The sequence below is a fragment of the Eptesicus fuscus genome, chromosome 21, assembly GCF_027574615.1.
Source record: "Eptesicus fuscus isolate TK198812 chromosome 21, DD_ASM_mEF_20220401, whole genome shotgun sequence".
Classification (NCBI taxonomy): domain Eukaryota; kingdom Metazoa; phylum Chordata; class Mammalia; order Chiroptera; family Vespertilionidae; genus Eptesicus; species Eptesicus fuscus.
In genome coordinates, this window is record NC_072493.1 from 20475613 (window position 1) to 20500684 (window position 25072).

At 51.0% G+C, this 25072-nt stretch overlaps 2 protein-coding genes across 6 annotated transcripts; both read left to right on the forward strand.

The window, feature by feature from the left end:
* On the forward strand, positions 1–14551 carry DMKN (dermokine). Of its 5 annotated transcripts, none has more exons than XM_054711248.1 (19): positions 2–527; positions 816–1013; positions 1121–1180; positions 1451–1501; positions 1650–1925; positions 3045–3107; positions 3347–3394; positions 5392–5445; positions 6303–6353; positions 6474–6521; positions 6728–6775; positions 9089–9145; positions 9470–9517; positions 11175–11225; positions 11342–11383; positions 11726–11797; positions 12823–12846; positions 12954–13001; positions 14219–14551. In XM_054711248.1, exons 1-18 carry the CDS (start codon positions 222–224, stop codon positions 12999–13001), a joined length of 1545 nt encoding a protein of 514 aa, XP_054567223.1. In that variant the 5' UTR covers positions 2–221; the 3' UTR covers positions 14219–14551. The 5 variants fall into 5 exon arrangements, with proteins under 5 accessions (XP_054567226.1, XP_054567227.1, XP_054567223.1 ...); XM_054711250.1 differs by having other exon boundaries at positions 12954–12997; XM_054711251.1 differs by lacking the exon at positions 12823–12846 and having other exon boundaries at positions 1–527.
* A 5887-nt stretch (positions 14552–20438) lies between these two features.
* On the forward strand, positions 20439–23438 carry KRTDAP (keratinocyte differentiation associated protein). Its single transcript, XM_028143561.2, has 6 exons — positions 20439–20569; positions 21917–21955; positions 22060–22101; positions 22260–22304; positions 22977–23024; positions 23274–23438. The coding sequence occupies exons 1-6, from the start codon at positions 20483–20485 to the stop codon at positions 23310–23312; spliced, it is 300 nt and encodes a 99-aa protein (XP_027999362.1). The 5' UTR covers positions 20439–20482; the 3' UTR covers positions 23313–23438.
* Positions 23439–25072: the final 1634 nt, after the last annotated feature.

Genomic DNA, 25072 nt, shown 5'->3' on the forward strand with positions numbered 1-25072 from the left:
AAGCTGCAGTATAAGGAGTAGGGGCAGGGAGGAGGCCTCTGGGAAGGCAGGGGAGTCTGGGAAAGGAGAGAGGCGGCTGCAGACCTAGAAGGAGTGAGAACCAGAAGGAAGAAGGAAGAAGAGAACGGAGGCGGGCACACAGACACAGAGACGGGAAAGGGCCAACAGAAGGAAACTTGGGTGGGGAAAGACACTTAGGAGGGAGAAGGAGTGAGGCAGAGATGAAGTTCCAGGGGTCCCTGGCCTGCCTCCTGCTGGCCCTGTACCTGGGCAGTGGGGAGGCTGGCCCGTTGCTAGGTGGAGGGGCAAGCGCTGGAACAGGTTTTGGGGAAGCTGCTGGACAGGCGGTGGGAGATGCCATTGGTCATGGGATCAGGGAGGCCATTGGCCAAGGGGCTGGAGAGGCAGCCCACGCTCTTGGGAACACTGGGAGCGAGGCTGGCACACAGACTGAGAACGTTATTCGACACGGAATAGATGCTGCCCACAGCTCCTGGCAGGGGATGCCTGGCAGCAACAGTGCTTGGGTGAGTGGCTGGGAGGAAGCTGGGTGTGGAAACGGGGGGCTGTAGGAAGCTGGGTTGAGTATCTTGGGAATCAATGGGACGATGAAGGAGTCTTATTTGCGGCTGTCCGGGGGCAGTTCCCGTCCATGTTGTGCATCCTCTCTCTGCCTCTCCTTGTGCCCTGGGGTCTCTCCCTGCCTCTCCTTGTGCCCTGCTCTGGCTCCTCTCTAGCTCAGCTGCTCTGCCTGCCCTGCCCCGTCACGAGTGATCAGGTCACACACACTAAGTGCATGCATGTTGTCTTTGCAGGGAACCAATGGCCAGCCTCCATCTGGAGGCCACGGCACCTTTGGTTCTCAGGGTGGCCTCAGAGCCCAAAGCCAGGGCAATCCCTGGATCCATGGAGTCTCTGGAGGCTCAGGGGGCAGCTTTGGAACCAACTCTCAAGGAAGCTCCTGGGGCCAAGGAGGCAATGGAGGGCCATACAACGTGGGGACCAACGCTCAGGTAAAGTAAGCGGCCAGCCCTGATCCCGTACCTTCACCCCTTCAAGCCCACACTCTCCTGCCTCCCTCAGCCTTCAGATCCCATACTCAGTCTCACCCTCCCTGCAGGGAGCTGTGGCCCAACCTGGTTATGGCTCCGTGAGGGGCAACGGCAATCCGAACACGGAGGTAAGAGGAAGAGGTCGGGGGAGGAAGAGGGTGTCCGGGTGCCTGTGACAGAAAGCAGGAGAGACAAAGAGGCAAGAGAGATGGGGAAGGCAGATTGGCCAGGGAGAGAGGAGCGCGGGAGGAGGCAAGGGAGAGAGGGATGTCAGTGGGATGGGGTGCGGGAGGAACACGTGGGGAGAGAAAGCCGAGCCCGGTGAGGAAGGAGAGCAGGGCCTGTGGCGCCGGCCCTCTCTGAAATCTCACCCCTCACCTGTCCGCTCTCTCCCGCAGTGCACCAACTCTCCGCCCTCCAGCTCCGGGGGAAGCTCCAGCAACTCTTGGGTAAGAGGAGGGGCGCCTGAAGCGTGCGGCACAGGGAGGAAACAGCTCTCTTTCCTCGGACTGGGCAGGAAGATGCCTGAGCAGGAGCGCATGGGGGTGGGGGAAGCAACCGGGGTTCTCACCTTTAGTCCTCGCTCTGGTCCCTCAGGGAAGCAGTGGCGGCAGCAGTGACAGTGGCGGTGGCAGCAACAGCGGCAGCAGCGGTGGCAGCAACAGTGGCAGCAGCGGTGGCAGCAACAGTGGCAGCAGCGGTGGCAGTGGCGGCAGTGGCGGCGGCAGTGGCAGCAGTGGCGGCAGCAGTGGCAGCAACAGTGGCAGCAACAGTGGCAGCAGCAGTGGCGGCGGCAGAGGCAGTGGCGGCAGCAGTGGCAGTGACGGCAGCAGTGGCGGCAGCAGCGGCAGCAGCGGTTCTGGGGGCAACTGGGTGAGCTCTGCTCCTGTGCTGAAGGCAGAGAGGAGGCTGAGGCCCGTGCAGGTCCCGGCCGAGGAGATGCGCTCCAAGGCCTTCCCGAACGCTGCCCGCCCTGGGGTGGGCGGCATCCCTGGCAGAGGTCACCCGGTGGCTCCTTCACTTTGCCTCCCACCTCCCCAGCCCCACCACGCAGGCTTCCGGAGAGGTGCCCTCCCTACCTCTGCTCCCCCTGTCCCTTATCTCTGCTCCATGGCGGTGGGGATCTTCTCTCTCCTGTCGGACCCCTATCCCTGCAGTGGTGGCCACTTGGGAATCTGACTACCGCTGGGGGTGGTGGGTGGGAGAAGAGAGGTGGGCACGGAACAACATGACACTTGTTAGGCATGCTCCCGGGGGAATGGGGGCGAGCCTGCACACATGGAGACTTCAGGCATGACGGGGCGGTGGTACAGGCAAACTAATACATATGCTGCACGCCCGCGAGGCCCCTCCCGATGGTGAGAGGACCAGGGAGGGACCACAGCCTGTCAGCTGGGTTAGGCGGGATCTCCAGGAGGGGGGCCTGGAGAGGGAGAACCCTGCCGGCTTCCTTTGGAGTCCGGGAAAGGTGTCGGGCAAGAGGAGGGAGGCAACTAGAACAAGCCAGATAGCACAAGCTGCTGTAATTCACTGCTCCCTGTACCGCCGGCTTTTCCCCCATCTAATTTCCCCTTGGAAAATTCTAGGCGTGTGGACCAGGCTCCCTGCCAGTGGCGCTCTCCCCTCGCTAGGTTCCAGGAGAGGGCCAGGGGAGAGGAGAGACAGGGGGAGGGCAGAACGAGGCCAGCCTGCCCGCCGGCCTCGGGGGACTTTGGTGCAGCCAGGCTCCGAGGCCTTCCACCCCTGGCACGAGGCCTTCCACCCCTGGCACGTGGTGGGAAGTGGGAGCAGCAGCTCGGAAGTCCCCCGGGTTACCCCACATTCCCAAATGCGCTCGGCCACACCTCGTCCTGCCCGTGCTCCCACGACTTCCCGCCGTGAACGAGCGGCTGCAGATAGCGGGCGGGCAGAGGGGGGTCACTTGGCCGGGAATCGTCGGGTCCCTCCCAAGTCCCTGGCAGACAGCAGGTGGACCCTTGCCGTCCCTTGTAGGAACACAGTGGCAGCTCTTCCTCAGGAAGCAGTGGAGGGAGTGGTGGTGGAAACAAACCCGGGGTGAGTGTCTCCGGTGTGCCCCTGCACGGATCCCCCCGAAACTGAAGCCGTGGGAGGGAAAAGAGGAGGCCCCGTGGATGGTGGGAGAGTGACGGCCGGGGCTGAGAGTGGGGTGGACCGCTGCTCGGGTGGGGCCGATGTGCGTGAACCTCGGGGCTAAAAAGGCTGCAACTCGAGGGCTGGCACGGGCGTCCGGGTAGGAACGGAGAGCAAGTCTTCTCTCTTTCTCTCGCCCACAGTGTGACAACCCAGGAAATGATGTCCGAGTGCCTGGATCTGGGGCTCAGGTGAGAGCCAAACTCGTGGTGACCACCGCTCATCACTGCCCCTGTGCCCACTCCTTGTAGCCCAGCTCTGCTCTCCGCTCCTAAGGCTAATCTTCGCCTCAACCCGGTTTGTGGGGAATTACAATTTAGGGGCAGAGACCAAGCGCATAAAGTTACTAACCATCTCCACAGGAATAATTAATTGCAAATCCTTATGTGACATACCCGCACCGACGGGGCTGTGAAAATCACCTGAAGGCCAGTCCTTTTAGAAACGTAATTGTTTCCAGCGCCCTGTGCCTGGCTAGTGAGAACAGTTTGGCAGGCCCTATGATGTTGGTTTGAAACGGTGTTTTTGGAAGCATGCGTCCCCCGCCTAGTTATTCTGGAAATTTGGGCTTTCTGTCAGAACCTGCAGCACCGACAGGGGAAGTGCTACACTAAGGGGCCCACGAAGGGCCCGGAGGTCTTGGGAAAAATGCGGGTTCTGAATCAGCTCTGGGGTGTTGCCCAGATCCTGGCTTCCAACAGGCTCTGGGGGAGGCTGGTGCAGAGCAGCAGCAGCCGGTGTGAGCGTCGCCTGCAGGGCGAGGAGCACAGCCCCGTGATGCTACATTGGCAAGGCTCTCCGAAGAGCTCCTAAAATATTGGGCAGACTAACCTTTTGTGGGTAGACAGGTTTCAAGAAAACTTCTCCTAGTTTGTTACTCTGCTTGTAGTTTTTCTACATACCAAAAGTCTGCTTTTCTATGGTGTCTGCTCTTGAAAACAAAGGTCTTTATTTTCTACTAGCATGACTAATACTTCTGTAATTTCGTCGTTACATTTAACTCTTTAATCCGCCCGGGCGGTATTTTGGTATATATTGTCTAGTCCACTCCTGGATGCAACTAGGCAGGCCCCTACCCTTTGGATCAGATCTGTGTGCTGCCGTAGGAAGTGACAATCAGAGAAAAATAGGAGGGAGGGAACTGTGAGGTATAAATAAGTTTCCCCCCCCAAAAAAACGTAACTGGTATTCCCAGCCCTGTGTATTGAATCATTTCTACCACTGAATTAGAACATCATGTGTATGTACCTTAATATTTGGGGAGAGCTTCTGGGAGTTCTATTTTGTTAAATGGATTGATCTGTTCTGGGACAGGAACCACAGTTTTGTTCGTGGTCGCTTCATAGTACATTCATATCTGCTAGTACAAGTCCCTTCGCTGCTCATCTTTTCCAGTGTTTTCTGACCGAGTTGTAGGCATTTATTCTTCCAAATGAACGTCAAGATGATTTTGACAGGTTCCAAAGAGATTTCCATTAGGATTTTAAGAGGAATCCTGTTAAGTCACACGTGAATTTGCAGGGATGGACCTAGTAAAACAATGAGCTGTGTTTCACTGTCTTGTCCCGCAGGGCTTCAGAGGCCCTGGCGGCTCTGGCGACATCAGGGCGAGGAGAGTAGGGATGGTGGCAGCAGCAATACCAACAGGGCAGGCAGTCCCCATTCCCAGCCTGTCTAGATTTTCGCTCTGGGAATGAAGAGGTGCCGATGGGTCTGGGATCCATACCAAACAGTAAAAGCAGATCTCCAAAGGAGCCGACCTCTGCTATTGGAGGAGACTAGCAGTTGACTTCTGTGCCGCCTCATCTCCCAGGGACTCTCCCGCTGGCATCACCTTCCTGACTACAGCAAAACATCAGCCCGGCCTGCATTTTTGAATTAATTCAGTACAGCAGCCTGGCTGGTTCCTACTTGGTGGCCAAGGCCCTTCCTACTGAATCGTGGACGGCTTGCAGACTGAATAGAAACAGATGGGGATGGTACCCATGAACATCCTACGTGAGAAGCAGCCCCAACCACAAGGGGGGGGGGGAGGAACAAGAGTTGCCAGGAAAGACAGAGCTACCCCAAGAGAAGGACTCAGCTGTGCTACTGCCTCAGGCCCCTGATTCAGGAATCCTTCACCTACATCTCACCTCCCATCTTGCCTGCCTCCCCACCAACTCTTCTCTATTTTCTCTCCCCTCAGGAAATAAGCAGGGAAGGTAGTCGCCTCGTTGGAAACTCCCAAGGCAATTATCAGGTGAGCAGGGATGTCTTTAGGAGAAGGGATGGTGGAGTGTGGGGATAGAATGCCAAGGGCCTGGGAAAAGGAAGAGAAATATCAGTTTCTCTGAATCTGTCAGGTGACCACCAGGAGACCAACAGGGGTCCAGGATCCCTGCCATTCTCCTTGATTCATCCATTCTCTCCCTCCTTCCAACTGCAACCAGTCCTATTACCTCTTCAAGAGAAAAAATAGATTAAAATAACAGAAGAATGGCTAGCTAAGGGGGGATTTTAAACATCATACTTCAGAAGGCAGTGTTTGAGAAGCACAAAGGCAGTGAACTTTGACTTACAAATGGGAGATCACTTGTCACCTGTGGATCTTTAGGCAAGTCAGTTGACGTCTATGAGTCTGGCCTTCCCCTTGGGTAAAACGGGCACCGTGAAGCCCAACGTCCTCACCCCCACAGCTACTGCAGAGCTTTCTGCATCATAACCCGGCCAAGGGGGCTCAGGGTCCAGACACTGAGGTCTGGCATGGAGACAGATCTGAGGCAAGCTGCTGGGCAGTGCTGAGTGTCAGTTTCCTCATCTGTCAAACGGAGACATCTCCACAAAGGACATGGCCGGATGAGGCACAGCGCTTGGCGCACAGAGAGGCTATGTATTAGGGAGTGGGTAGGGTTATTCTAGGCAGCAAATAATGAGTCATTCCAGGAAGGCTTTCTGGAGGTGAGGTTCTTAGGTGCTGTGTAAAGAAGAGAGGTGGCTTTACAGAGGGCACATGGTGCTTGAGCAAAGGCAAAGATGCGTGGGCCAGGAGCAGGCTGATGGGTGGTATGCATAACAAGATGCATGAGCCTTGAACAGCAGTCCCCTTTCCCCACCCAGGGGCAAGGGTCCAGTGGGGGAGGTGAAGCTGTCGGTGGAATCGATAATTTGGTGAGTGGAGGCATCACCCCACCTTAAGCCAGGACCCTCCAGACATCCATAGCGCCTGCCCCTGCCTCTTGCTCACAAAGCGTGTTCTCACTCGCATCCCATTTCTCATTGGTTCCTTAGAACTCTCAGACATCTCCTGGGCTCTTCAACTTCGACACCTTCTGGAAGGTGAGTTCAGCAAGGTTGCTCTGCTCATTCATTCTCTTTTGGAAAACCAAAACCCTGGCCCCTTGACCTCACAGGATGAAGTCCTCTTTCTAGAACTTCTGACAGTGGTGGTCCTTGACCTCTCTTGTCCCGAGGCCCCGAGCCAATTTCATTATTATGATCCAATTTGGCCAGTCTCCTTTTTTTCCCCCTCCTCTTCTTTGCAGAACTTTAAATCCAAGCTGGGCTTCATTAACTGGGATGCCATAAACAAGGTAAGGGCTGGAAGGCCATGTCATATGATCTTTGTGGGAGAGGAATATAGAAAGAGAAGAAAGCTAAACCTCTGAGCCAGGTGAAATAATGATGATGGCCATGAAGAGCATTTTGGATAGTGCTAAAAAAAAAAAAAAACAAACCCCACCCCAAACAAACAAACAAAAAAACAAGGAGGAAGAACAGCTGAGATATGAAGAGAGGGAGACTTTGCAAACAGTTGGGTATTGAGGATGAGAAATGAATGGGCCTCTTTCATATCCTAACATGCAGACGTGCACAGTTCTACACCTCAGTCTCCCCTCCGAGACCTGGAGGTTAATGGGAGAGTAAGGAGGTGTAATACTCAGGAAATCAGAGAGGCAGCAGAGGCCAGGGTGGGAGAGTGGACTGAACAGTCAGGTGGAGCTAAAAGGCCACATGAGGACTGACACAGAGAGAGAAGGGAAGGAGGAAGCCAACATGTATTGAGTGCCTCGTGGGTGCCCTGTACGTACGTAATATTAGGGGACACGTGGGCCCAGGAGCCCTTTCTTCTTCCTCCCTGCCCACCCCCTCCTCTTGTAGGGAACCCCCTGGCCAAGCCGACGTGACACCAGAATAGTAGAGAGAGTGGACTGGAAGGAGAGGATTGAGAGCAGACAAACAACCCACACAAATACGAAAAGCAAAAGCTGTAACTGGCAGCCCAATTATGTGATATTTTTTTTTGGATACATTAAAAAACACACACAATATGAATCAGTTGCCAAAGTTTGAAAATGGGTAGACTTCACACAATGGCTTGGATTTCTGACTTCTACTGAAAAATTTGCCAACACAGGGCCCCGTTCCGTGAGCTACAACAAACTAAAGCTGAGCAGCTGCTGCTTCTCACCATGGGGACTTGCTCTCTAGAAGTCAGACCCCCCCTGCCCGTCACAGCCATTCTAGCCACCTGACTGGCCGTGTCCAGTTGAGTTTCTAAGCCTTCACTTAAAAAAAATGAAGACTAGGATCCTGTCCTCCAAAACTTGTGGGGGGGGAGGGGCGGGGGAAAGGGATCCTCACAGGGGGAGGCAAAGAGGCAGCCCAAACCCCAGGAAAGTCAAAGCCTGCCCTTTGGGATAGGGGGGAAGTGGAAGACGGAAGATACAGATGTGCCCAGATGCAGCACAGTCTGGTCTGCATGAACTAAATGAACAAAATAGGCTGTTTCTGGTTTAGAAGCACAGCCTCTGGTGGGGCAAGACTCCTTACTGTGAACTCCTTACTGGGGAAGCCAGACGCCTGAGCATGGGGACCTTCGGGCACACACAGACGACCTCCCAGCGGGCCAGGACAGATAGCCAAGCGTGTTTGCACATCTAGAGGGGGCAGCACAGTGAGTGCCTGCGGTCAGGCAGGATTCATCTGGGATGACTTCCCAGAGACACAGATCTCAGAAGAGGGACAGGACAGAGTTGGGCAGAGAAGGGAAGGGCGAGCCCTGGCTCCTTCACAGTGCAGGGTGAGGTGCTGAGGACTTCCTACAGAGTAAGGAGTGAGGACAGGGGGGCTGTACATAACATTCCTGGCAAGGTATGAGAGTTTTCAAGCCCAAGCTGGAATATCTGGGGTTGACTGGATGACAGCCGTGGTTCAAAAAAGTCCCTGCAGATTTCTGGAGCAGGGGACTAATATAACCTTGACTTTCCATTACTCCCTGAAGTCCTATTCCTCAAGCTCCCTCTTAGAACCCATTTCTTTGCCCAGGACGACGGGAGCTTTCACACCCCGTGACCTCCAGACAAGGAGCTACCAGATGGATGGGAGCCCCCCACCCCTTCTTAAAAAAACGCTATTCACCACTAATCTCAACCTTTGCCCTTGAAATAAACCTTAGCTGCCCCACACTCCTGGTGTCTGCTCCTTTCTTACGTCTCAACTGTTACCCCAGGGCGGGCGTGGAAGGGGTAACTTAAGCCCCACAGATTTGGGAAATGGGCTGGAGGTGGCATGGCAGGGGAAAAGGCAGGAAGCTCTGTGGGCGGGTCTTAGTCCTGAGGTTTTGCTACAGTTATGTTCAGCCAGAGGAAGGGGACAATGGGATAGAGAAGAACACCCTGTGTGCGAGGGGCGGGAAGGACAGCTAATGGCTCCAGAGATCTAGCTTCTCTCTCTCTCTCTGCTTGCAAAAATAGTTTTCTGGCCCCTAAAGACACCCAGCTTCCCCCTAAATCTTAGTCATAGTGCAATTATGAAGACCGAGAAATGGTGGGAGCAAGAGTAGGGGCTTAGATGATCAGGGGGTCAAGCTCTCGGCTAACCTGCTCCCCACCTTTCATCCACAGGGCCAAGTCCCATCCCCCAGCACTCGAGCCCTCCTCTACTTCAGTCGACTCTGGGAGGTAGGACAATTCTCACTTTTTGAAGAACTAGGACCCTGGTCATCCTGTCCCTCTCTTTATCTCCCTCAAGGCAGCCAAACCCCAGCTCCTGTCACAACCCCCCCCCCCCTCTGTTGATTTTGGAGATGGGCAATCTCATCCAAATCTTATCACGAATACCATCAGAAATTCTAACACCCTTAATAGGCGTATCTTCATCTAACCCCAACCACACCCGGGCTCCAAAACCCATTCTTGTGCGTGGTCCTGAAACTTTCCCAATGAGCTGCCACACTCCACCCTCTGTCTCCCTGTGGTCCACTCAATCTCTCCTTCTTCCTCCAGGATTTCAAACACAATACTCCTTTTTTGAACTGGAAAGCCATTATTGAGGTAAGGGCAGCAGAACCTCTTGTTTTGGGGTCAGGAAGCTCATCTCTGGGGATGTGGGGTGCTGGGTCCTTGGCAATAGCTTGCAGATTCTGTGCCAGTTCCTTACCCTCTCTGCTGAGGGAGGGTGCCTCCCTCCCTTCCCACTTTCCTTTATGCAACGCTGAGTGGGGGTGGGGTGGGAGAGAGAAGCTGTGAGTCACTGAAGAAAGAACAGGGTGGCAGGTCCTCCTGAGGATTAAAGCCCAGGCCCAGGGTGGGGGCCCTCACAGGCACGGGGATATGAAGTTGGCCACTGTCTCGGCTCTGCTGCCGCTCCTGCTGGGCCTGGCCTGGCGTGGGGGGCGGGGGGGGGGGAAGCCACAGCTGGGTGGGTACTGCAGGGTGAACAGGTGACCGGGACTAGGAGGGTGGGAAGAGGGAAGGACCTCAGAACTGGAAAGAGGGGGAACTAGGAGGAAAGCTGAAGGGAAACAGCAGGTGTTGGGGCAGGGGGCGGGGGGGGAGGGATCAAGTCATTGTTAACCGCAGGCAGGTGCACAGGGTCTGAATTTCTGCATTCTGGGAGGATGGGCAGGACCCCTGGGTCTTCCAGAAAGCCGCACCTCGATTCCGCATGGCCAGTGGCCTTCAGGAATCAGGTCTCTTAGGCACTAAGGCAAAGGGTGCCTATTCACTCATCGACATGGGCCAGGAACCTGAAGTCGGACAGGTGGGGCCATGCAACGGAGGGGCCAAGGCCTTCCAACTGAGTGTTGTCATGTACGCATGCCGTCCCAGTGTGACCACACCACCTGATTCTTCAAGGAAAGCTAGAAATCCGATATTGAGTTGCTTACAACGAAATCCATTTTAAAAATGCAAACCAAGCAAAAAATGTCTGGAGGCCTGTGGTAACCGGTTTGTGACCTCAGTGTTAGGGCTGAAACTCAACGTCAGCCAGAGTTAAGAAGAACATCCTAACCCTGTGTGTGTGTGAGGTGGCTGCGTGTGTGTGTGTGTGTGTGTGTGTGTGTGTGTGTGTGTGAGTAGAAAAGTGATGATGGAAGGAACTGAACTTCTCTCCCACCGCTTAGGAATTTCCCTGCCTCACCTGGGGGAGGGAGAGGGTAGTGCATCTGCAGTGCCTTCATCTATGTCCTTGTGTTTCTCCCCTTTCTCTTTGACCCAGAGCTAACGTTATATACTCCACGTTGCCTCACAAACAACATTGTGAACAGGGATAAAAGGGCCTATGTGGGGAGCAGGGTTTGGCATCAGCAAAAGGTGGGCTGGGGCTTAGGGGCCTGGGTCTGCCCCCATGGGAGCCTGTGTGGGCACCACACATTGTCCTTCTAGCTCAGTCTCAGGCCAGCCTGCCAACATTCCAGGTGCCTGGGTGGGGATGGTGTTGCTAAACCCAGTTCGCTACCCTCACTTCCCAACTCTGAGTGTGGAAATCTATCTACCTGTATCTATCTGGACCATCAGTGTCCTCCAGGCTCACTGCCCTCTCTGTGGACAGCACTCACGGGTTCCTGAGAGGGGCGGGGCGGGGTAGGTGGGATGCTCGTGCTGCAAAAGGAGGGCAGCGCCCAGGCGGCAGGATGTTGGAGTCCCACAAGTCTGGCAAGGCCTGAGGACCGTGGAGACACTCTAACTGCGGCCCCCTTTCTTGCAGGATGACTATTCCTCATCATCACTTCAGAAGAGGGCAGGCAATGCTGGTCAGGTAAGCCTCTGCCCTCACACTGACCTTGGAGGCCCTCAGTCTCTCTCAGTCTTGTTCCTCAGTCTGGCCAACCTCATATTCTCCTCCTTCACTCCTCTGTTCTGTACATTTCTCAGCCTGGTGCAGGATGGCCAGAGGTAGCGGCTGTAACTTCTAAGGTAAGAGATCTGCCCCATGACCATCTGAGTTAGACCTCACTTCTGTTCTTGGTCTCCTTTCCTCACCTCCCAAGTAACACTTGGATTAGGAGAGGGAGGAAGGCAGAGCCACTTGGGCTGGGACCATAAGGCGGTGAGCGTGTGGGCTGTGGATGGCTGAAGGGGATTCTGGGAAAGAAAACACCTGACACCAGGACGGGGAGAAGGCAGGGGCTTTGAGACAGGTCCAGCCAGGGCAGGGAATAAACAACCAAGTTTATTCCGGAGAAAAAGTGGTTTCATCCCTTCTGTGCTGCCCCCCCCCCACCCCCCACTACCCACCACCCTTGCTTTCTTCCGCAGAACTACAATTATAACCAGCAGGCATATCCTACTGTCTCTGGCGGGCAGTACTCCGCCAAGGGCCCCGCTAAGGTAAGACTTGCAACTGCCCTGTTTTCCCATTGGGGTCTCTGCGTGGAGGTGAGGGAGGGAGGCTTTCGCTGCCAGGGTCTTCTATGGGGGTTAGCTGAGGCCAAATCCTGTTCACTCTGAAAGTCATCTCTTTCCACACCTTCTATCCTGCACTTCCAAACTGCTCTTAGAGAAAGGAAGTAGGTTCAAGGCTCTTTACAGCCGCATTCAGAGAAGGTTACAAGGGAGCAGTGGCTACATCATGGAGAAAACTGGGGACCACTATCCTCTCAAAGAGAAATACCAGTATATGCTCCTTAGAAAAATCCCATGAAACATGGCAGCACAAGCCGCCTTCCTTTGTAGTATCCACTCTCTACCTCTTTAACTGCTGACCTTCTGGGCGTGGTGGGGGTAGAGGGGGAGGAGGATAGGCGAAGCAGGGTTTGTCCAGGAACTCTTGGTTGGTGGGAATAAATGTTTCATTCCACAAAAGAACTAAAAGGAAGAACATTTGAGAATTTTGTTGCATTCAGTTGCAAAGAAAGCAGTCTTGCAAAGTCAGTAAATGAATGTGCTAAATACTAATTGGGCTGGTGAAGCAAAAACAGGTGGTATTTCCCTCCCCCTCTCAGAACAGTAAAGCCCTGTCCTCAAGGAGAAGAGAGATCGGAAACTCTCTGCTGACAGGTGAAGCGGCGGTCCATACTGCCTGTGGGTGTCCACTTCGCCAATTATTTGTGGCCAATTTCCATCCGCCATGCAGGCAGAGGGAGACCTACCTATTCTCATCCACTTCCTGTGGGCAGAGTGTGCTAAGGGAGCACACTCAGTATCATCTTGGGTAACGTGTACTTTGGATGATAAATTCTGCTGTGAAAAAACTTCCATGGGCTGAATGTCTACAGTCAGACCAAAGGAGCTTTGAGATAAACTGGTTTGATCTTGCCCCTTCCACTGAGCCCTTTCTGAGCACCAAGGACATGGCAGAGTCCAGAGAGGTCACTGTAGCACCCATATCACCTACTCTGATCTTCTCTTTACAGGGGGGAGTCACGCTTTCTTCGTCGGTAAGTGCTGGGGCAAAGAAAATTGGCGTGTGAGAGAAGGGCTCTGAGGGCAGAGGTTGTGCAGGGGAAAGTGCGATGTCCACTCAGACATTCTCCCTGTCCCACAGGCTTCCCGGGCGCGACCTGGCCTGCTGCAGTGGGTGAAGTTCTGGTAGGTGAGTATTAGAGTGAGCCAGGCTCGGCTTCATCCAGGAGCTGGGGCACCATCGCCCAGGGGCAGGGCTGGGATCATAGCCCTTGCTTTGCTCTGGGTGGGTACTCTAAAGGTACTGAGAAGGTGAGTCCAATGTGAGGGTGTGAAGAAAAACTTACAAGATATGATCTACTCAGAAGGCACCTCTGAGTGCTGAGTGAAGGCCTGTTGGAGGTGGGACCATGCAGGAACAGATATGAGAAGAAGAATGGCAGACTAGGTTAAGGAGAGGGACTGGGATAGGAATTGTGCAGGGCAGCTGTAGAGAGGTGAGCCTTTCAGGTGTAAAGGGTCAGAGGCAGGAGGAAGAAGTGAGTCCCCAGTGGGGGAGAGGTGATAGATTAACTTGGCAGAACCACATAACCTGTTTTAGGGGACAGCAAAAGTGAGGGGATGGCAGGTGAACTAGGTAAGACGCTAAGGAACTGTGGGAGTGCAGAAGCTCGATGAAGGGATGCCTGGTTTCATAAGACAGTCAGAGAAAGATAAATATCACATGACCTCACTCATATGTGGAATCTAATGAACAAAATAAACTGATGAACAAAATAGACCCAGAGACATAGAAACATGGAATCTCAGAGGGAAGGCGGGATGGAGGGTAGGGCGAGATTAACTGGGGAATTTACTACATGTATGCCTAGCCCATGGACACAGACACTAGTGCAGGCAAGACCTGGGAAGGATGGGTGCGTGGTGGTGGTGATGGTGTGGGGGGGTGGTCAGTGGGAAAAAAGGGGGGCATCTGTAGTGGAGGGGACTTTCAACAATAAAGATTAAAAAAAAATCACATACAAAGAACAACCACTTAGCAAACACTTAAATGTGACAGGCATTGTGATTGGCCCTTTATTTGCGTCATACTATTAATCCCCGGAAAAGGTGCTATAATTGTTTACATGTTTTAGATGAAGAAACTGAGGCTCAGAGAGGAAGCCTCACTCCTGCTGCAAGAATATGACATTCCGTTCTGGGTGCCACTAACCTGTTCACAAGGGTGTCCCACCCCACCCCCACCCAGACAGGGAGAATGAGAGGGGAACGAAGGGGCAGGGACACTTCTATTTTGTTCTATAAATATATTTTAATAATGAAAAAAAAAACACACAAAAAGAAAAGGATGTCTGGTTTCAACAGATTGGAAGGGGTCACATTCTACCATTTTCTCTTTTCTCCTAGAAAATTACTCTCAACTATGCCTGAGACCCTGAGAAACATCAGTCATCAAGGAGCCCGACCGCGCCCCTCCCCCAGCTCTCCCTCCGGGCCAGGCCTGGTCTGGGCGTTGACACCTGCTCTTTCTAGGTTGGGGACCTGGTCTGTCTGTCCTTTGTTTCCTCTCACCCATGTGGTGATTTCTTGACCACCAGCCTCATCGAATAAACCAGCCACTTTCTCTACCTGCTCCACGTGTGACCTGAAGTCACGGGCCGTCTTTCGGGGAGGTGGGGAGGGAGGGCTTCCCAATTTGAGTTTCTCTGTGGCAATAAAACATGAATCTTTTTTCTCTAAGACTTTCGTGAATTTTATTCTTTAACACTATACTGATGGCCCGGGTCAGGGAGATAGAAGACTGAATTAGGGGCAGATAATCTGCCTCCCTCCTGAGACTGATAATATAAAATGGTGGGCTGAGGGAGATAAGACCTGGGGAGTCCTGACAGGAAGTAGCTAGCTGACCTCACTGGGCCTCAGTTTCCCCATCTGTAAAAAATGATCTTTGCCCAACCTGTATCTGAATACTTACTGCTCTTGAAGTGGCCATGGATGTTTCGCTAGCCTGAAAAAGCAACAAGGGGGCTATTCAAATCAGAAAGTGGGAGTAAAGAACCAATTTGGAGAAGACCAGTCCCAGAGGGTCAGGGAGAGGGCAGGAACAAGAGCAAGGGGCAGGTACAGAATATGCCTTGGCCTCTAGATGCAGTGAGGGGTGAGTGAGGGGACCGTTGGGTTGACATTTTAGGAAGATGGGGGTGGGGGCAGCTCATATCCAGCATCTCACACGCAGCAGCCCTGTGTCTCCAGGACACAGAGGGGCAGCAGACACTTCTACTCCAGCAGTGTACCAATGAGACCGGCAGAGGGCATGGCTGAGCCCAGGCTCATAAGCCCAGGAGCCCTGAAGACAGGGCTGGAGAGTCTCCTGTTAGAGTCTCTGAGGCAAAGTCCCATCAAGGCCACACTGTGTGTCAAATTAAGGAGCCCCCATCATCACCTCCGACCTCCCTGCAGGAATCCAGGAAGCAAAAGCAGGACATGAGACACTCTGCTAACCCAAGTGACTCCCTCTGAGAGTGCAAGTTTTCTGAGGGCATGACGGTCTTCCTTGGTCACTGCGCCAACCTCAGTGCTTAGCACAGGGTCTGGCACAGGCAGGGTCGGCCTCAAATATTGATGAGTAAATGATAGAAACCACGCCCAAAATGGACTTGAGGAAACCAACTGGATTAAATCCACCTGACTGGAAGGGAGAGGAGGACTACTCCTTAGCTCTGCATCCTCTCCTCCCGTGTGTCCCTGAATTGGAGCTACTGCTTTGTATTTGTCTTGGGTTTTAATTCTATAGAGATATCCTTGCAGTACCTCCTTGCAGCCACAGGGGGGAGAACACAGCTGTCCCAGGGCCAACACTCAATCCTTCCTGCTGACTGACAGCTAGCTTCCCTGAGTGTAGGTGAGATTTCAGAAACAGCTGGAGCCAGTCCCTGAGGGATTAAGGGAGAAGCTGAGGTGGTCAACATCGCTGAAAGCATCCCTTTAAAGGATTCCAGCAACAGAGAGGAATCGACAGGACTACTCCAGCCATGAAGACAGAAGAGAAGCAGTCCAGAGACGGAAGACGCTGATGTGGCCTTCCCATACTAGCAGTTAGCAGCTGTGCATCACTGCAGGTTTCCCAGGACCAAACCAGAGAGAGTCGGACCTGCATCACCACCATTTGTCCACCATCCAGAACTGTAATGTCAGTGCTGACATGTACACATAAGGAACTGGTGGACATTGAAATTGGGTCTCAGAAGAACTGTTGGCCCAGAAAGAAACTCACTACAGACTGATTCATTTGCCTGTCACCATAACCATTATTGCTTGTCTCATTTTCAGTTCTTAAAAGTGTATTTCTAATAGCACATGATCTCACTCATCTAGGGGAAATAATGAACAACATAGACTGATGAACAAGAACAGACCCAGAAACAAGGAGGCATGGATCAGACTGTCGGGCCTCAGAGGGAGGGTAAGGAAGGGTGGGGGTAAAGGGGAGAGATCAACCAAAGGACTTGTGTGCAAGCATATGAGCCTAACCAGCGGTTAAGGACAACAGGGGGGTGGGGGCATGTGTGGGGAGGGGTGTGGGATGGGAATGGGGGGATGAGGACAAATATGTGATACCTTAATCAATAAAGAAATTAAAAAAAAAAGTTTAAAGTACCATCTGAAGCAGGCAAAGGACCTCTTGTGTAAGGACTTTAACAAAAGGGCAGGCCACCCCTTTCTCCTGTCTGGACCTCTGAAGCAACTTTCCTATGTTCTTTCCTATTTTCCCTATAATCCATTCTCTCGTGACAGCCAGGAAAGACCCCCTGCTCAGAATTCCCTGCAAGCTTTTCATTAGCCCTACAATTGAATCCCAACTCCTCAGCAAGGCTTGGGGTGACCTGGCTCTGGCCTCCCTCTCCAGTGTCCTTATGGACCTCCTGGGAAAGGCCCTTGGGGAACACTGCTGTTATCTGGCTCTGGAACCCGGGATCTTCAGAAGCTTGGAGCTTTAGATCTAAATTCACATGGCCTTCCCCAAGCCAGCTCAGCCAAGGATACATATATGATCACTATCATTTTAACTTACTCACCAGAATTTGTCATTCTCTGACATTATCTTGTTTCCTAATTTTTTGTTAGATTATGATCTGTTTCCTCCACCAGAAATAGGCTCCACAGGACAGGCATCACGTCCATCTTCAATTCCTAGCACCAAGAGCCTAAGTGGCTGCTCAATAAATATTTATGAACTAGAGGGATCAGAATTAAGTTGGACCAGTCCAGGAAGTGTTTCTGAAAGATGTTTAAGCAAAGGATACACAGGAGCAGAGGGTGGGGAAAAACTAGACCTGCTGGGCAAAGTGGCTGCTTTCTTGGGCATGATAATAACACTGGCAGAGGGAGAAAAGGATGGGACAGGGATGCCTCCCAATACACCGCATACCCCAATACCCTTACCCAGGCCCCCTTTCTCTCCAAGGCTTATCATCTGGGTGTTCACCAAGGCCCTGAGGCCCCAGGGTGCATCCCTTCAAAGCCCCCATTCGTTCCCTGAACCCAGGAGGCCAGCTCCCAGCTCCTAGGTGTGTCTGTAATGTAGCAATCAGGGCTCGGTCTCACCTCCTACCCACACTCAAGTTCTGGCAGATCTGAAGTAGGGTGGGGGCTGGCGTGTGGGAAAACAGAGGTTTACTGGTATGCTCAGAGAGGGAGCTAGGAGATAAACCAGTCTTGGAAATGGGTTGGTGCAGAGCCAGCTGTGGCTCTGCCTGACCATGAATCCGATGTGATGTATCCAAAGCAATGGTAAACCCTAGGCCCATTATCCTGCCAGCCATTACCTGAACTGCTGGGACCCTCTCTCAGTGAGAATCCCCCCATCTGCTTGATCACTGGACACAGGACATTCAGGAAACAAACTCACTGAGGCAGTATAGATGGGGGAATGGCAAGGAGCTTGGAGAGAGACATTAGTTAGCACTTACAGCATAAGTCACGTAAGCCAAACTTGTCCGTCAGGAAGGTACCAAATTGAAACAAGTTGTAAGTCTAGCACATCCAGTTTTTTTCTCCAGCACAAGAACAGAATTTCTTGGGTTGTGCACATGAAGTAGCTAGCTTGTGTTTAGAGACATTATTAAAAAGTACCTATCTTTAAACACTAGAACTTTAAACACTAGAACAAAACTAGAAATATCATTAAATACATACTGGGTGTGGCAAGATGCACATACCGTGTGAGGCATCTGGAAACTGAGGCAATTGCAGGCTCATTCTGGGGCTAATCTCTTAGTTCTCTGTTTTCATTTTGCCAGGAGTTTACAGTTGGATTTATTGAAATTAATACACATGTGCTCAGAGCTGCCACCTATGGCTGTGCAGGCTGCACACCACAAAGGACACCTGGTCGAGTGGGCTAGTGGGGACTAAATGCAGCCTGTCCCCAGCTCGCAGGGCATGGGTCTAATCACACAAGGTGGTATGTGGGCTGGCCACGGCCCTTTCTAGGACACTACTCCACAACATAGCAAAAAGCCAATACAGGTGTAGGCTCTGGAATCCTGGGGTTTGAACACGGGCCTTGCCACACTGTCTGTGTGACCTTGGGTAAATTACTTAATCTCTATATGCTGTGGTTTCCCTACCTAAAGAATTTGGATAATTATAGTGCCTCCCTCACCGAATCACTGTGACATTTCAATGAGATCATGCATTTAGAGCACTTGGCGCAAGTAAGATATCAATAAATTGGCTAACATTATTATTAGTAGCACTAGTATTAGGTGGAGAGGAAAATGGTGGGGAAGTCAATTTGTTGCTAAAGAACTCCAGAGCCAAATAGATAATGGCGTTTGGAGGTGTTTGGATCACCTGTTGCTTTAGATGCCAAAGTGTTCCTACAATAGCATATCTAAGTGGAGTTGATTTTACAACAGCAGTTCTCTTCTGTTGATTCTTTATTCCTTTTACTCCTGGAGTTGACTTTATGCTGACAGAATGGCGCTTAATGAGCTCCTCCAGTCACTGTTAATTAATTAGTAAGAATTCATTACACGTAAAAACTTGTGTCCTCCAGAAAACTTCTTGGGGAGGTGCTCCACCCACTGCAGTCATTTTCTCACCTGTCCCCTCCAGGAGCACCAACTGTACACTGCATCCACTGTCACAGGTCATCTGTGCTTAGTGAGTGTCCCTGAAGGATTGTCTACTCAGGTAGCTCTATGAAAACAGAGGAGGCTTCCTAAGGCTAAAGAGGGATAGGATGTCAGGGATTGAAGTGTGCGGCAGCATGAGAGTTGAACTGAAGTGCTTCTGGGGTTCATAAACATTGTTCATGAATGACTGTAGCCCTCCCACTCCAGGCCTGCCACCTGTGTGCATTGCATCAGGTTGGGGAAAGAGGCCCACTCTTAAATAAGGTCTTGCTGTGTCCTGGTAGCACTAGTCCATGTTCCAGCACCTCCCTATTACACCAGGAACTGGTTGGGCCACCTGAACCTCATTGTGGAGGAGGTTGTTTGATTGGGATGTTTTGTCACTTTGAGGTGATCAACTCCTAAACTGGGGGAGGGATGTAGGGGGTGGGATAAGTCAATGGAATGGAGTAGGCACTCAAAGTTCAGGACCTAGGTCCCATCTCCAACTGATTAGCTCTAAGACCTGTTTTGCATTTTTTCCTCTATTCCTTGTCTTAGGGCAAAACAGTAATCTCTCTGAAGACCCAAGAGTAAAAGATGAGCAGTTGGATAATGGGAGGGGTCCATCCCCAAAGGAGGAAAGTCTACAACTTGGTGGAAGGATGCTTGAATTCTAACATATCCAATCTAACAAATGTGTTGGCTCCACCTATACTCTGTGTAAGGTGCCGTGTTTGAGGGACATAAAGGTGATTAAGATATAGTTCCTGACCTCCAGGAACTTAATATTCTAAGAGGGAAATAAGAGAAGATCATACGCTACTCTAGGTGCAATGTCAGAGAGATACAACTGAACTGTTATGGCAATTCTGAGAAAGGCAAAATGTGTGAGGAAGGCAGGTGAGGGACGATGGGAGTAATCAGGGAAGCTTCATCCAAGATGGCTGTTGGATTCTGAGAATTGGAGATGAGAGAAGGGCATTTTAGGAATAAGGAGCAGCATGGGAGGATACTTGGAGGAGGAAAAAGAAGAGTATATTTGGTATGAAGTCCAGTTTGGCCATAATGTAAGAAACATGCAAAGGCAGTATAAGAAGAAAGAGGAAAGGCAGATTGAGACCAGAACATGAAATATCTTCAATGCCAGTCTAAGGAGTTTAGACAAAACTGGGCAGGGTGGAAAAAAGCCTGAATGAAATGCGAGGAATGAAGGATGTAAGGAAAAGAGACAGACAAAAGGAGAGGTGCTTGGGTGCCACTGCCAATCCCTTGGAAGGACAGGTCCAACTTGTCTCCATCCCAGCTCCATTTGCATGAAGAACCTCCTTGCCATCTCACCTTCCTATTGCCTAGGGCAGAATGTGAATTGAGAAATCCAAGGTAAGTGGGGGACAGTCCATACCTTCCCTCCCAGAGCCCCAGGGGTGAGTGACAGGATCTGGGGGTGAGTCAGTGGGGTGGGGGCCCCATTTCTGCTCACATCTGCCTCCCTGGGAATATAAAGAGCAAGCAGGGAGGCCCCGCCTCAGAGCACCCTAAACTTGCCACCATGAGGATCCCAGTTCTTCCTGCTGTGGTTCTTCTCTCTCTTTTGGCGCTCCACTCTGCTCAGGGGGCTACCCTGGGTAGGTCTGAGGTGAGCACATCACCTGGGTTCTCTTTTTCTTATGCCTATTCCCTCACTTACTCTTCAGTTTCTTTACTTTCTGTCCATTACTAGATAAGTGGTTCTTATTTTTGAATATTATCAGGGGCTGGACGAGAAGCTTGGGCTCTGAGGAAGGGAAGAAAGGAGGAAGGAAGCAAAGCATTCCTGGGGAGACCTGTAGGAAAGGAGATGCTATTTCTGGAAGGGATGGTGAAGTATGGGGTGGAGGCTGGACAACTAAACCCTGGGAGGAGACAGGGGCTGAGGCTGGCTGTCTGGGTTCAGCTTCATCTTTGTTTCATTCATATCCCTGGAAATGGCTTCCGGGTGCCTGGACGCTCCCTACTACCTCTGGAGCCCAGGCCATAGCAAAAATCCTTACGAGCCCGTTTCTAGCCGGGAGGAATCCTGAGGCCTCTCTATCCCCACCTTATTCCAAGGTGGGGGGAGAATGTGTATGCTGGATTGAAAAGTCTAAGATAGGAGTCACAAACTCAATTGCTTAAGGATCCAAGCAAGTGATGTCGATGGGCCAAAGGGCTGGTGGGGCCTCAGGGGAGGTGGAGCAAATTTGCCCAAATCTGAAAGGGACGGTCTGTATTCTGACTGCTGTTAAGAGGGAAACGTACCCAGTGTGGCCAGAGTTTTTTAATTTTTTCAGGAGAAACGGGAAATCTGATTTATGAATTTTTAGTCATTAAAAATGTTTAATTTCAAATAAAATAAAACACAGCCGACCTACTATGAGATCTAAACATTTGGGTCTAGCCTCTGTTGTGGGAAGGAAGGAATAAGAAACAGGAAGCCGGGCAAGTTGGGAGAGCATCAAGATGGGCTGTGCTAAGGTCTGGGGGACTTACCAAATGGAGGATGGAAATAGAGACTGGGACTTGGGTAGCAATGAAGTCACAAAGCAAACCAGCCTCCATGAATTCAAGGCAGACAGGGCACTTCGGCAGCTTGGCTTCCACTGGCATGTTAGCCTCCCCCACCCAGCTCGCTGGGCTAAGTGTGGGTGTCTCAGGAACTGCCAGGACTGCAGAACAACACGAGCTCGTTTTTCTTGGGAGGAGTCCTCTTTCTCCACCCTTCCCACCTGACGCGGGTCTGGGTTTTTTACTTCTCTATCTTACACATGCCCTTCTCTTCACCGTGTCCGTCTGTCGGGCATCTGTCTTGCTGGAACAGACTGGGTTAAGGAGGCCCTATGGTGGAGAATAGGCTATTTGCTTGTGAACTGGCCTGTGGAAGAAGGCAGAGCTGGTTGAGAGATTTTGGGAAAAGGGATTTGCTGTCACATGATCATTTGTCTCCTTTCTCCCCTTTGCTTTCCAGGAAGAAACCACCATTGGTAATTATGCAGCAGGACCTGAGGTAAACGCCCATTTTCCCACACTCCAGCCATGAGTTTGTCCCCATCTATTCATCTTCATGAACAGATGGGGACATTTTTCCTGACACCCCGCTTCTTTGCCTAGGCCGTTAGCCCTCAGTTCCTGAACATCGAAAAGTTTCGATCTGTAAGTACCACCTCTAGTGCTGCCCCCACAAATGTCCACATCAGAAAGGGGATCAACACCTTGGTAGTGAGCTTGCCCCTTCCTCTTTTCGGGAGGGCTAGGGGCTAAGCTTTGTCCTCCCCTGGAACAACACTCTTTGGGTCTCTCTTTCCCCACAGGCTTTTAAGACGGAAGAATTCCTGAACTGGCATGCCCTCTTTGAGGTAAGTGCCTGTGTACTCCTTATTCTCCTAGATTGTTTGCAGTCCATCCAGGGTAGTGGCAACACGTGCTAGTCCTAGCCCTCTGGGTTCTTTCCTGAGTTCCAGGAGGAAGTAGCTGCCATGCTTGGATGCTGTCTAGCAAAGAAAGTTTCCCCAGGAGGCTGTCATGGCTATACCTTATATTTCTAACATGGCAGTAGGAGAAACAAGGCCACAAAGACAATTCCAGAAAAGGAAGCACTGAATCAGTGAAAGAGTTTATTTGAATGCCCTCATCCTCAATGAAGAAACTAAGGTCCTAGGTTAGGTGGCCTACCCAAACTTCATAGTCACATCAGTGACTATGCTGGAACTAGAGCTTGCATCACACGGCTCTGCACGTACTTGCTGTGTGCCCTCATGCAAATGTCTTCAGTTCCCTGAGCCTCAGTTTCCTCACTTGTGATGTGAGGACGATGACAGTACCTACCTTCAAAAGGTTGCTGTGAAGACCAAATGATATCATGGCTGTACTGCATTTAGGACAAGGCAGATACAGAGCAAGGGCACAGAAAATATTAGTTTTTACTAATTATAAAACAACAATCCCATCACCACTACGGAGAGTGGGTGCTTACTGATCCATGCTCACCTGACCTGTGACATGTCTCTCATTCTCTTTTTCTATTTTAGATGATCAAAAAGAAGCTTCCTTTCCTCAACTGGGATGCCTTTCCTAAGGTAAGAGGAAGTGAGCATTAGGAGGATAAGGAGGTTGGGGGTGGGGATAGTAGAGGATCTGGGAGAGAGAGTGGGACGGTGAAAGGAGAATAAAACTCTTCACCAAAGTTAAGGGAAATCTCAGCTACAATAGAGAATGGGAACTTAGACTGGGAAAGAGACTCCTTTCCATCAGTGGCTTCATTATGGAGGACTCCAGCTTCCTGCACCGGAGGGTCCCTAATCTGATCATACCCTTTCTCCCTCTAGCTGAAGGGATTGAGGAGTGCCACTCCTGATGCCCAGTGACCGTTCCCTTCAAGACCCAGCACTACTGATACCTGCTGGAAGAGGGGGCTAATGTGGGATCTGGTCACCATCCTGCAATCATTCTTTCTTGGCTCAATAACTCCAATAAAATGTTTCCCAACTAAATAGCACCTGTATCTGTGGCTCTGTCCTTATCCTCTAGAAAGGAATTAAGATGGAGTGGGCTCCAAGGCTGGTAGGAAAAAATCTTGAATTCTGAGTAGTAAATAGTAAGATAGGGGGAAGTGGGGAGGACATATCAAGATGGGAAGAGACCACCTATATCTTAGTTCCTTAGTATTGGCTGACATCCTTGAGGAGCATGAAGCTGTGAGTTGCATGATAAGATGCCTAAGGAATCAAACCTGCTTCAAAACTACTGACACCTCCCCCCTCCTGCTTTTTGAGAACCTAACTCCTTTGGTGGTGGCAATTTGGTATAACAAAGCTATCTGAATCCAAGGCTGAGGACCCAGCTTAAATCATTAGTTCACCTGAAATCCTTTTGGTTTTCTCTAAATTGGGTAGGTTATAAATAAGAAAACTAGTGGTGTGACCCTAGGCCTTTGTAAGCAACCATTTATTTATCTGTGGAAATAAATGAGAATTATAACAACGATCTTGTGGTGTTTTTATGAAGGTCAAATGAGATAAGGTATGTGAAGCCTCTTGCACAAGGCCAGGTATGTAGTAGGTACTCCACAATAGCCTGCTCTCTTCACTCCCCCGAAGAGTTGCCACAGTGACCTTACTCACTACTCACTCACTCACTCACTCACTCACGCATTCAATTGTCCATCCATCCATCCACCAACCATCCATCCATCCATCCATCCATCCATCCATCCATCCATCCATTCATCATCCATTGCAAAGGTCTTGAAACATGAAATGGATTCAGAGCCAGTTCCTGCAGATGTATTCTGCATGGAATCTCTGTGTACTCTGTGTGTCTACTCTGTGTCTTAAAATGTTGGGGTTATTCTTGGTTTCTCTTGAAAACTGGGAAAAATCAGAGGACAATGAACCTGTGATTGGCTTAAGTATAAGTAATAGCTGCCCTCCTTGCACAGAACATGGTTTCCAGGTAAGTAAATTTCCACCTGGCAGGTTTCATTTATCTACTTTGCCTCTTGGCCTCTATAAGCAACTGAGTGTGCAAACTGTAAAGTGGACTGCAAACAGAGGGGAATTAAATTTGTGCAGAGGCAGGAAAAACTTTCTCTTACTCTCTTAAATTCTGTGCTTGGCTTAAGAATTAAACTGACATAAGACAGATTAACAGGAGAAAGGCCTACAAACTTACTTAATATATTTTTTACGGGTACATTGGGATCTTCAGAAGGAAAATAAAATCTCCAAGGAGATGTGAGGCTCAAAAGCTTACATACCTACTTATACAAAGAACAATAAATTATGGGGATGTGACAACACAAAGCGGCTTGGACTAGGAACATTAAACTGCGGGATGGTGAGTAAGAAATGTATGAGGGAAACGAATGAAAGATCAGGGTGATTTGAGAAGGTTTGTTTATACAGACTGGAGTCGACTCCCAGACTCTGGTGATAAATATTGCTTTTCTCTTCCTGGTACAGGGAAGGTACTTTTCTCGAGGAAAAGGTTATGACCTGCTTTTAGGCAGAAAGGGGAAGAACAGAGAACACTTCCTGCACCCTCCGTGTCTCAATGCCGTCAGCCCCAAATCAGCAATGTGCCAAAGTGGCTACCTGAGGGTGGCCTATTCTGAACCCTTTCACTT

Bases quoted from the DNA above. Each gene is read 5' to 3' on its own strand.
- DMKN (XM_054711248.1), top strand. From the start codon at position 222: ATGAAGTTCCAGGGGTCCCTGGCCTGCCTCCTGCTGGCCCTGTACCTG. The intron at 9,146-9,469 runs GTAGGACAATTC...TTCTTCCTCCAG, and splicing joins ACTTCAGTCGACTCTGGGAG to GATTTCAAACACAATACTCC. The intron at 12,847-12,953 runs GTAAGTGCTGGG...CCTGTCCCACAG, and splicing joins GAGTCACGCTTTCTTCGTCG to GCTTCCCGGGCGCGACCTGG.
- KRTDAP (XM_028143561.2), top strand. From the start codon at position 20,483: ATGAGGATCCCAGTTCTTCCTGCTGTGGTTCTTCTCTCTCTTTTGGCG. The intron at 20,570-21,916 runs GTGAGCACATCA...TTTGCTTTCCAG, and splicing joins CTACCCTGGGTAGGTCTGAG to GAAGAAACCACCATTGGTAA. The intron at 22,102-22,259 runs GTAAGTACCACC...CTTTCCCCACAG, and splicing joins ACATCGAAAAGTTTCGATCT to GCTTTTAAGACGGAAGAATT.